The following is a 12,407-nucleotide window of genomic DNA, read 5'->3' as shown; positions in this document are numbered from 1 at the left end:
GTTCATCCTCCCAAATATTGGGGCGGGATTCTACGGCCGTGCGCACCCCAAGACCGGATATTCCCATCCAAGCTCAAAGGACCTTTTAACTGTCCATCAAATTTTCTGTCTTGCTGGCTACGATGCCGGTGGTGGAGGCTAGGGGAGAATTTTGGCCATTGTCATAGTTGGCTTAGTGTTTAATTTTGCTTTATTATGTTCCTGCAAAGCATAGTTGGACATTTTATTACAACAAAGGTGCTACATAAATATGTCATCATTGCTATAATCAATTGTGCAAACATAATGAGATTAATGTTCCTGAAAATGGGAGAACAATTGCCTGTTTCACTTCAAGGAAGTTTCAGGATTTCTGAGTGTGGCTTTCAATTTTCTTCATAAATTAAGAAGAGCTGACATCAAGCATTTTCTCAATGCGGCCTTGTACTAATTTGTTGCTGAACCTCATGTATATCTGCATTAGCTGAATACGCTGTCAAACTTGAAGGTCATTTGTGGAAGGCAATATTTCAAAGGTAATGATTTAATAATTTCTCATCTACAGCTTGTTCAAATTAATCAAAAAAGAACTGTTGCCAACAGGTATTATAATGAGTTCTAGTGAAATGCATCAGTAATGAGGGAACATCAGAAGAACAATAATAATGAGTCATGAAATATTAGCCTGGAGCCTGTTCAGCTGTAGAGACAGATTGAATGCTCAGGTAACATCAAGGCATAAGACTTCTGACTTCTAACTTAAGTCTGATGGTCAAATTTTACTGAGTTGCTCTGCCTCAAGACCGTCTGCAGTTAATGAATGATAAAATAATTAACTTATCTCCTTTACCATTGCTGCATCCAGCATTTTAAGTTTGGTCCCCAATGGCTATTCCATTGTCTGGCTTCTAAGGCAGATTGCAAATTCCTTTTTTACAAAATCCAGATGTGTAGAGCTCGTACAATACAAAGGGTAAGAATTTGATTACCAGCTTTATCTAAAGGACAAATATGTAATAAAGGTGTTTGGGAAGCTCCTTTTGTGTTATAAATTCACATCACAATGATGTAAGTTGTTAACTGTACGAAACTGGATCAGCTGTGCATGAGCTGATTATAATGTAAATAATACATGACCTGTTTCTCTCCCAAACAAGTGTCCTTTAAATAGATTTTGGCTTAAGTTTCTCAGTATTTATTGTCTATGGCTGTTTTAAGATCAATTATCCTCGTACAGTGCATAGAACGTGTTTACATTTAATTAAATACATGGGACAACGTTTTGAGGCTGGAGGAACAGGAAAATGTTGATGAGGAAACAGCTTATCATTCCTACTTATTATCTTACCTCTGCTAAAAATATAACAAGGCAAAGGATGAGGACAAAAACCAGGCTGCGATTAATTGTTACATATCTGAGGTAAGTACTCCACGTGGTGGTAACGTTACGGATTTCCTCTTCATCAACAAAACATTCCTAAAGCAAAACAGAAAGGTGCTCAAGCAAATAAAATACTCTTTAAGACAATAATTACTGAGTTCCTCAGTTTCAGCAATGTTTATGTTGCAGAGTTACTCTTTTTCTTGAAGGATTCAGTTCAATCCCATTAACATGCATGCCGCATCCTTAATCGTTAATTGCTGAACCGTTTTTGAACTTAGCTGACACCACATTTGCCAATTCGGTGAGAAAATACTCATTAAATCTGTAGCGACTCTGTCATTTCTTAAAGCTTTGATTATACATGTAGTACACAATCAATTGGAGAATGGAAAGGAATTATTTAAGGAACACTTTCAAATCACTTCCCAACCATACCACAAAATGAGCTTTCTAAAATCACTATGCTATTCTTCATAGAAAGATAGAATCCTATGGTGCAGAAGGAGGCCATTCAGCCCATCAAGTCTGCACCGACCACAATCCCACCTAGGCCCTATCCCGATAACCTCATGTATTTACCCTAGCTAGTCCCCCTGATACTAAGGGGCAATTTAACATGGCCAATCCACCTAACCTGCACATCTTCTTTGGAATACGTAAGAATGAACTTCTCCATAGATGGGCCAATGTGACTTCTTGACCTACCAATAAGACTTGATTGAGTGCTCCAAGAAGGAGTCTCTGGCTAGTTTGTATGGTTTTGCCCAGGTGACCTGCCCGAGACTGTTAAACTTGCCAAAAGGAAAAAGCATGAAATGACATTTGAAAGGAAATTTGAACAGATGTGGTAAGGGTACCAGTCGTTTGGTATTACAAACAATGTGTAAGAATGACACTAGTTTAATAAACATTTTCTGCTAATTTGATCTTTGCATGGAACAGTTGCCCAGTTGGAATTTCACAACAGAAAATCTCATTCTAGTGAATGTACTGAATTAAGATAGGTCAAAGCACATTATCTCAGGCAAAGCACCAGGAGTACCTCTTGTGTCTTGTCCAGTACAGTAGTGCTTTATGGAGCTGAGGCAAATGGATAGAACTAAGAGACATATCAGCTGTGACCTCATTAACTGTAGTAATGACTGCTCCTGTTCCGATGATTTTATGTTTATATTGTTACTGAGTACCCAAAAGGTAAAAATAACATTACTTATTTTCACGAGTACCAAAAGATGGTTTATTTTTCATTTTTTCTTGCAGTTCAGAATGACATCTACAACTATCTGTGTGGAGTTTGCACGTTCTTCCCATGTCGGTGTGAGTTTCCTCAAGGTGCTCCGTTTTCCTTCCACACTCGAAAGATGTGTGGGTTAGGTTGATTGGCAATGCTAAACTGCCTCTTTGTGCCAGGGAGGTTAACAGGGTCAATACGTGGGGTTACAGAGAAAGAGCCTGGATGGGATTCTTGTCGGTGCAGGTTCGATGGGCCAAATGGCCTCTCTCTGCACTATTGGGATTCTATGATTCTATTCGACAAAGGAACAAAAATGGAAAATGGCAAGGCCAAAACAATTTAATGTTTTCGATTGGAAATTTCATAAAGTTTAATGTTACGAAGAATTTTTTTAAATCTTGACAATCATTGCCATACATTCAGATCTCATAGAACACTAGGTCAGCTCAAATCAAATTCCTTTGCAAAGTTTTTGCTCAATTACGTTGATTCTTTTCAGAGCAACTTCCCCCAAATCGTTGCAAATGACACAAAAGATCATGGAATCTTAAGTGCGATTTTGCATTTCCACAATCCTTTGCACTACTCATAAAACATTGCTCCAGAAGTTGACACTGCTTTCAAAACTGGCCAAGCTCCCAAATCAGATCGATTACCATTGGGAATGTTTGCTAATTGTACTTGCTTGCATTTCTTTGAGAAGGCTCTAAAAATGAAACTGGCTCACTTGAATGCACGAATTGGTGATTAATAGGTTTGTTTTAAATAATTTTCTTTTAATTTGATAAGTAACTGACAACTGTACCACAATCTAACCAGAAAATGCCCTTTGCTTTCTCAAAAGTCATTTTCAATCATTTTAAGTCAGGGGATGGTGGATTGATACACTGCTTGAAAATGATTATGTTTTGGATAAGCCCATTTGCAGCTGGACTGATCAAACTTTACCGAGTTAACACTCTTGAATAGATAAAGGAATATTTTTTGAAGCATATAGCTACTTTGAAGAGTTATGTTTTAACTTGTGTTGACTCATTCCAGATTTTGCACCCCGTGCTTTGCAACTGACCAGAAACTGGAGCAGGAGGGAACACTTTCAAAACAGTTGTGACTTTCAGCACAATCTGTATTGGAATAACCGACTGCGCTCAAAGAAGAAACTTCACCTTCGCATCTCTTTCTGCTTTTGCTGCATGGATGTGGGTCACGTGTTAGTTAAGTCAGGATAACATTGCACTTAAGTGACATAAATTTTCGGTGGACTTTATCTCTCTTCCCTTACCTTTTCTCCCTCTGCTACCCCTTTTCTAAATTATACCTCTGTCCCATCCATTCCTCCCCACTCCCCCCTCCCCCTCCCTCCACTCCTACCCCTACCCCCTCCCCCCTGCCCCCCCATGCCCTACCCCCTCCTCCCCACCCCCTCAACCTCTACCCCCTCACCACCTACCCCCTCAACCCCCTCCCCCCTCCCCCCTGCCCCCTCACCCCCCTACCCCCTCCCCCCTCTCTGCACCCCCCCCCACCACCCAACACATTACTCTCTCATTTTAGCTTCTCTGCCGTTTGGCCATTCACACCCTTTATTCTTTCCATGGACTGCCATCCTGTAGCTATCACTCATCTTTCATTCCCTCCCCCTGCAGTATAGATAACTCCCATTTTCTATGCCTTTTAGTTTTGACAAAGAGTCATCTGGACTCGAAATGTCAGCTCGGCTCTCTCCTTACAGATGCTGCTAGACCTGCTGAAATTTTCCAGCATTTTCTCTTTTGGTTTCTGTGGAGCTGGTCTTGTTGGTGTATTTAGACCCCACTCCTCAAGAATGATGATGCAAAACACACTCTCTGCTTATTTTTGACAAATTGTCAGAAGACAGGGAAATAAAACTCAGCAACATGTATGTTTCCAGTCAGAACCTGATACTTTGCCATCTTTTGGGAACATTCCACCCAATGTCCATTGTGCCCAAGACTGTTAAGCTCAAACCCTTGTTTTGGAATGGGACGTTAACATACAGTATTTTCTTTTTGACTCTTCAGAGTAGGAGTAGGGCAGTGTTGTGGTAAAGCTACTGGATCAGTAATCCAGAGGCCTAGATTCATAATTCAGAGCCATGTGTTTGAACCCCATGGAGAATTTAAAATGAACTAAATCTGGATATGAAATCAGTAAAAATGACCTTGAAACAAGCAGAGTGTCATAAAAACCAATCTGGCTCACTGATGTCTTTTCAAATAAAAATCTGCTGACTTTCCCTAATATGGCCTATGTTTGACTCCAGACTCACAGCAATGTGAATGATTGTTAATGACCCTCTGAAATGGCTTAGCAAGCTACTCAGTTGTATTCAGTGAGGCAGCACTGTGGTTAGCACTGCTGCCTTACAACACCAGGGAATTGGGTTTGATTCCTGGCTTGGGTCACTGCCTGTGCATAGTCTGCACGTTGTCCTCATGTCTGTATGGGTTTCCTTCGGGTGCTCCAGTTTCATTCCATTGTCTGAAAGACATACTGGTTAGGTGCATTGCCATGCTAAATTCTCCCTCAGTGTACCCAAATAGGCGCCGGAGTGTGATGACTAGGCAATTTTCACAGTACTTTCATTACGGTGTCAATGTAAGTCTACTTGTAAATAATATTTTTTCAATGGGCGGGATTTTCCAGCCAAGAACATAAGAACATAGGAAATAGGAGCAGGAGTAGGCCATCTCGCCCCTCGAGCCTGCCCCGCCATTCAATAAGATCATGGCTGATCTGTCATGGCTCAGTTCCACATTCCCGCCCTCTCCCCATAACCCTTAATCCCCTTGCCTATCAAAAACCTATCAACCCATGTCTTAAAAATATTGAGCGAGGCAGCCTCCACCACTTCAACGGGCAGAGAATTCCAGAGATTCACCACCCTTTGAGTGAAGAAGTTCCTCCTCAACTCCGTTCTAAATCGCCCCCCCTTTATCTTGAGGCTGTGCCCTCTAGTCCTACTGTCCTTTCTGAGCGGGAAGAGCCTCTCCACCTCTATCCTATCCATCCCATTCAACATCTTACACGACTCAATGAGATCTCCCCTCATTCTTCTAAACTCTAACGAGTACAAGCCTAGTTTATTCAGCCTCTCCACATAGTTCAACCCCTTCAACTCCGGAATCAGCCTAGTTAACCTCCTCTGCACTCCCTCCAAGGCCAAAATATCCTTGCGTAAGTGCGGCGACCAAAACTGCACACAGTACTCCAGCTGCGGCCTCACCAGTGCCCTATACAGCTGCAGCAAGACCTCCCTACTTTTATATTCAATCCCCCTTGCTATGAAGGCCAGCATCCCATTCGCCTTCCTGACCACCTGCTGCACCTGCAGGCTGGGTTTTTGCGACTCATGCACAAGGACCCCGAGGTCCCTCTGCACCGTCGCATGCTGCAGTTTTTCGCCATGTAAGTAATAGTCCTTCCTACCATTATTCCTACCAAAGTGGACAACCTCACATTTGCCAACATTAAATTCCATTTGCCAGTTCCTGGCCCATTCGCCCAGCCTATCTAGATCCTTCTGCAAACTCTCCACACCCTCCGCACAATTTGCCGTTCCACCAATCTTGGTGTCATCAGCAAATTTTGACACCATACATTCGGTTCCCTCCTCCAGATCATCTATATAAATGGTGAACAGCTGAGGCCCCAGCACCGACCCCTGGGGCACTCCACTAGTCACCAACCGCCAATCCGAATAGCACCCATTAACCCCCACTCTCTGCCTCCTATTTGACAGCCAATCCTCTATCCATGCTAACACCCTACCCTCAACTCCATGCCCCCTGACCTTCTGTAATAACCTCTTGTGAGGTACCTTGTCAAACGCCTTCTGAAAATCAAGAAACACCACATCCACCGGCTCTCCTCTATCCACCGCCCTAGACACATCCTCATAGAACTCCAATAAATTCATCAGACACGACTTCCCCTTAACGAAATCGTGCTGCGTCTGCTCTACCAAACAATTCTCCTCAAGATGCCTCGCTATTTTCTCCTTGATCACGGATTCTAACATTTTTCCTACAACAGAATCTCGCTTGAGCTCATTGGACATTTACACGCTCTGCCACCACCCCCCCCACCCCACCTACTACGATTCCCATGGTGGGCAGGATGGGAAAATTCCACCCAAAGAGGTCCACCTCCTTCTTGAGCAATTAGGGATGGGCAATAAATGTTAATATTCCATGCAATGATACAAAGAGAGTACTAATTCTTCATACAGCCAATTTGTAGCTGTCATCAATATTCTAAACAGGATTTTGTTTCTAATATGTTGTTGCGTATTCTTTTTAAACGGACTCCAATTGTTGGGAAGCTGTGTTGCTTTATATTGAAAAATGTCACAGTCTAACTTTTGGTGTTGTAGCGTTTTAACGTACCTTCAGATCCTCTTCATTTATTTGCTCACTAATTTCGAAACTTCCATCTTCAGACAAGCGCCTGGAGTAAATGTCTATCTCAGAGGAAGTATAGTTGGTTTGAGAAGCCATCGACATTTTGCGCACGGTGTTGCGCCGTGCATGAATCTTGTTTGGATTTGACGAAGAGTTTATCATGAGTGCCAGTACGGATTGTCGCCTGTGTGCTTGAAATGGAACCTCACTTTTGAATATATTGCTGTGGGGAAGGGTGGGCTCCCCCAGCTCATTTTCTGGAATGAGGGAAAAATGCCTTTCACTCGACTCACCGATAGCATCTTCGATACCGTTCGCCTGCGGGTGCGGCAAAGCAGTTTGTATGAGGGAAAATTTTTTGTTTGAGGTTATTGGATTGATTATCAGTGACGATTTTCTTTTCTCGCTGAGTTCCGTTGGCGGTTGCTTAAACGATGCTTTTCGAGTCTCGCTGAAGCTTCCCAAAGCCGCCCCGTCTCCCGAGGACACAGAGCAACGCCGAAGGGTTTCAGTGAGAATAGAGTTTCTTCTTTCAGGGCTAAAGCTATCAAAGCCCTCAGAACCCAGCAGCTGTGAACTGAAGTCTGGCTTTTCGCCCTGAAGCTCGGAAAAGGTCCCGTAGAAATAGCAGTGCCCCTCGTGCAAGAGCAAGATTTTGTCCGCCTTCTTTAGATGTTCCAGTTTTGAAGTCACCAGGATTCGAATTTTGTTAACCATCAGTTTACAAAGACAACTATTAAGAAAAAATGCACATTGTTATCTGGTCCATTTACATCATTGTGATGAAAATTGATTAATTTAACTTTTAAGAGATTAATCAAATTGTAAGCAATTGTGCCAGGCAATGTTGTAGGGATATTGTCATATTGTCACTGGAATAGTAATCCAGAGACCCAGCATTTTGCTCTGAGGACCTCGTTTGAATTCCACCTTTGTAGGTGTTGAAATTTTAATTCAATAAATATCTGGTTATGATGTCCATGAAACCATTGTCAATTGTCGTAAAAACCCACCTGGTTCACTAACTTTTTTTACGGAAGGAAATCTGCTGTCCTTACCTGGTCTGGCCTACATGTGACTCCAGACCCACAGCAATGTGGCTGACTCTTAACTGCTGTCTGAAATGGCCTAGCAAGTCAATCAGTTCAAGGGCAATTAGGGATGGACAACAAAAGCTGGCCTTTCCAGTGATGCCCACATCCCATGAACAAATAAAATGAAAGCTTCACGTTTGTGTTATAAATAATTATTAGTGTACTTGGGCATAAAGTGAATAGGTTGTGTATCAGTTTAACGGCTGACATATACACAAGAAAGGTAAGGTAGCCAACAAGCCTACAATTGACTATCTTATTCTGATCTCCTAATCATATAATCATTATTTGTTATTAATTATCATATTAACTGCAGTTCCCTTAAAGATTATTTATTCATCACAAGTAAGGCTTACATTAACACTGCAATGAAGTTACTGTGAAATTCCCCTTGTCGCCACATTCCGGTGCCTGTTTTGGGTCAATGCCCCTTGGTTAGAGACACGTCTTTCAGTCTGTGGGAGAAAACTGGAGCACCCAGATGAAACCTATGCAGACATGGGGAGAATGTGCAAACTCCACACAGACAGTGATCCAAGCCAAAAATCAAACCTGGGTCCCTAGCACTGTGAGGCAGCAGTGCTAACCACTGTGCCACCGTGCTGCCCACAATATCCTATCAAATGTGAAATGACCAAATCTGCAAATAACTTGAAGAATCCGATTCAATCAGTGAACTTTGGGAAATAACAGAACAGCTCATTCTTGTTGATGGAATAAAACTGCCTGTTGTCTGTTAAGTACAAAAAAAAGGAAACTGAGCTACCTCCTGTCTGATGTGTTAAAGATCTACCAAACCACAATACTGTATTTGTCTAACAGAAGCCTAAAGAAAACTTTAATCTATAACTATTGTGATGTCAGTGCTAAAGTCTTCCATCTTTCAGAAAGTATCGAGTGGGTGGAATGACCACTTGAAATGTTTAACAAAAATCCAAGTTAGCAAGAAATTTACTGTTTTTGAGTAAATTAATTATTAACATACCTGAATAAAGTAAAAAACAAGTTTTGTTTAAAGTAACTGTGTATGTTATTTGGATAGCAAAGCTAGATAAGTACTTGCCATTTTACAAATTTGTCCTCTATTGCCCACATTAAAATATCTAAACCTATGAGTTGATACAAATTGGTCAGCTATTTCCACTGCAATTTTGTAAAGCAGATTTCTGTTGAGGAAAGTCACACCTCATTTCATACCACGGTTTCCCTGTCACTATAGATGGGAAGAACAATGGTCGAGTGGTACTATCACTAGACGATTAATCTAGAAACTCTGCTAATGCTAATGGGGATCCAGGTTCAAATCCCACCATGGCAGATGATGGAATTGGAATTCAACAAAAAAAATCTGGAAGGAAGAATCTACTGATGATCATGAAACCATTGTCTGAAAAAATCATCTGGTTCACTAATGTCCTTTAGGGAAGGAAATCTGCCATCCTGACCTAGTCGGGCCTACATGTGACTCGGGAGCCACAGCAATGTAGTTGACTCTCACCTGACCTCTGAAATGGCTGAGTGATACACTCAGTTTAAGGACAGCTAAGGGTGGGCAATAAATGCTGGTCAGTCAGCGACACCCATGTCCCACAAATGAATAAAAAGATTGTAATAATGCATTCACAGAGCACCCATCTCAATTCTAATTCAAATTATTTATAGGCCCAACATTCTGTGTTTAAGAAAGGATTAAGAGCATTGAATATATTTACAGTGAATGTTTGAATCTGTTAAATATTTTCTGCAAGATACCTTTCAAAAATGTCCTTTTCTGTAGTTACATCAAGGTGACTGAAAGGTGAATCCAGTAGATACACATCAGCATCTTTATATAGAGCTCTGCAGGCAGAAAGATATAGCCAGGTAAATCAATAAAGTTTTTATAGCTTGGCATGAAAGTGAGAATAACCCATTTGACCCCAGATAAATGAAGTTAGAGTCAAGCAACCAGTTTCCTGGTAAATTTGTAACGATTGGCAGTGTCGTAACAAGCAACTCTGTGAAGTTATTAATTTTATCATTTCGTCTCATAAAATTTAGCAAAACAATGATTGCTTGTGTTTAAAAGGCCGAGATAACTCCTATGAATTACTAGGCACATTTTTAGCTCAGTTGGGACGAAATACAAAATTCTGAGATCTTGGCATTTGCTAAGAAAGCATTCCCCGAACAGGAAGGCACTTCTCACTTCATGATTCTGGTATTGCTTGGATCAATAAAAAGATTGGAATCAATCTTGTATGTCTAACCTCACATAATAACTCCTAGGACCAGCTGGAACCACAATGGGCAACTTCGGTTAGTGAGTGGACTGCATGAGCAGCTCTCCTTTATCTGAGTGGGCCGTAAGATTGAAATCAGGCTTGTTCGCTAACCATGACACCATGAATAAGATTAAATATATTTAATACACACCAAATATTTCATAGCGAGTTGTAGAAAATGTTTAATCGTTTACATACTAATGGAACTAGCAACTTCAAATGGTAAAAACAGAATAAATATTTACATTTTGGATGCAAAGGGAGCACATGTCTCTCACAGTCAATGTTGTGCGCAATTAGCATGCATCTCACTTCACTTACCCTTGTTTTACATGAGTATCTCTTCAGTCACACTGGTAGGAAAAAACTACTAGGAAATTAGTGGAATGTGGCAACCCTACACATGGCCAACTGTCAACAAAATGTCTCACAGGTGTCACTCAGATCCCAGGTGGGCTGCATATGGGTGGGCCCCAGATCTCATGCAGATTGCTCACCAGTGACCTAAAATGACATTTTGATTAAAAGACACTGCCATGGTGAGAGGAGGCGTGAAGGCTCAAGGAAGAGCTCACATTGAGGTTTACCAGATATCACAGTCTCATTGTATACAGCAGTTACACTGGAGTTGACAGCTCCCGCAATCACTTCAGCGAAGGCAGCATATCTGGCTTCTGTGCTGCATTGACATTCTCTTGTCAGAGAAAGAAATTTTATAGGCTTTCAACTGTTAACCCAGTATGTGTGCATATAAGATTGTGTTCTTGGTTCAATTCATTGTACACATGTGGCTTTCAATCACCTTTTCGAAGATATAATATCAGTGATATCTGTAATATTTGTAGTACTTGTTGCAGTATAAAAGAATAGAAAGTGATAGCATTTGGGTTTTGGCTGTTATGACAGATCAGGTTTATTAGGTAGCTGTTAACTACACAGTGGCTGCAAAGTAGCTGATGATGTTGCAGACTGATCATGTAACCAAGTCCTTAAAGGGACCATGCAACAACAATGACTCTAGTACATATATCATTCCCCCTCTGCACCCTGCCTCCCTATACTTCTAAGGTCCCAAAGCAAGGGACCTGGCTTCAATTCCAGCCTTGGGTCACTGTCTATGTGGAGTATGCATGTTCTCCCTGTGACTGTGTGGGTTTCATCTGGGTGCTCCAGTTTCCTCCCACGTAGTCACCAGGAAACATGTATATACACTGGAGGGCAAGTTATCATGACACAGTAATTTTTTTTTAAACTTTATTCCAATCCAATCAAGTCAAATTAAAGCCAATTCAGAGTCCCAACAAGTTGAGATATTCCCGATCCAAGCTGACAAGACAGGGCTGTCATCACCTGTCTTGGGCTTGATCTACATGATCCAAGCTGATTGGAGTAGGTGTAGCTCCTCCTCCAAGGCTTGATCTCATTTGCATCTTAGCCAAAAAGCCGAGATGCCGCTTGAAAAAATTTCTTCAAATGAAGCTGAAATGTAACCTAATGACTTCAACCAAGCACAGCATGTCGATACTACACTTGATCTTAGCCAAAAGGCTGAGAAGACACAGTAATTATAATAGTTAATAGGGAAGACAATTGGAGGGCGTCTACTCTGCACTGGATTACTGCATATTTAAGTGCTTGATCTTCGAGAATTCTTAGGGTTTGCAGTAGGTGTTTCCACCCTGAAAGGTGCAACTGTCTCTTCAGCAGACAGTAGACTTGTGCAATAGATTCATCAGCAATCTCCAGCTGATTAACCTGAAGTTGCAGTTACAGTCTCTGGTGGAATGGAAGGTGGTACAACCTGAGTTAGTTCTGGCATTGATGGTGATAATACATTGGAACGTGTAGCCAATCTGTATGTTGCCTCAAACTAACTCATCTACCACTTGTACAATATATGAGATTGGACCGGTTTAAGCCAAGACCCACTTCTCATTGATGGTATAACTGCTCACCATGACATGTTCTGCACGCTGAAATAGGCATCATTTTGAATTACCTTCCCGTTGTAGGATTCGTGACTGTTAA

General features: G+C 41.4%; 1 protein-coding gene and 1 non-coding gene across 2 annotated transcripts in view; both read right to left on the bottom strand.

Annotated features, from left to right (window-relative positions):
• Positions 1-12,407, bottom strand: part of cftr (CF transmembrane conductance regulator) — a 128,229-nt gene that overhangs the window by 41,310 nt on the left and 74,512 nt on the right. The window contains exons 13-15 of the mRNA XM_080191098.1: positions 9,868-9,954; positions 7,007-7,754; positions 1,328-1,456 (exon numbers count right to left, since the gene is read on the bottom strand). Coding sequence (XP_080047224.1) covers positions 1,328-1,456; positions 7,007-7,754; positions 9,868-9,954 — 964 coding nt within the window. The remainder of the gene's footprint in view (positions 1-1,327; positions 1,457-7,006; positions 7,755-9,867; positions 9,955-12,407) is intronic.
• On the bottom strand, positions 11,748-11,939 carry LOC145344590 (U2 spliceosomal RNA). Its single transcript, XR_013886899.1, has one exon. It is a non-coding gene; the product is annotated as a U2 spliceosomal RNA (small nuclear RNA).

The sequence above is a fragment of the Carcharhinus amblyrhynchos genome, chromosome 6, assembly GCF_965287045.1.
Source record: "Carcharhinus amblyrhynchos chromosome 6, sCarAmb.v2.hapA, whole genome shotgun sequence".
Taxonomy (NCBI): Eukaryota; Metazoa; Chordata; class Chondrichthyes; order Carcharhiniformes; family Carcharhinidae; genus Carcharhinus; species Carcharhinus amblyrhynchos.
Note: the sequence above shows the minus strand (reverse complement) of the source record. Positions and strands in the feature narration are given on the sequence as shown.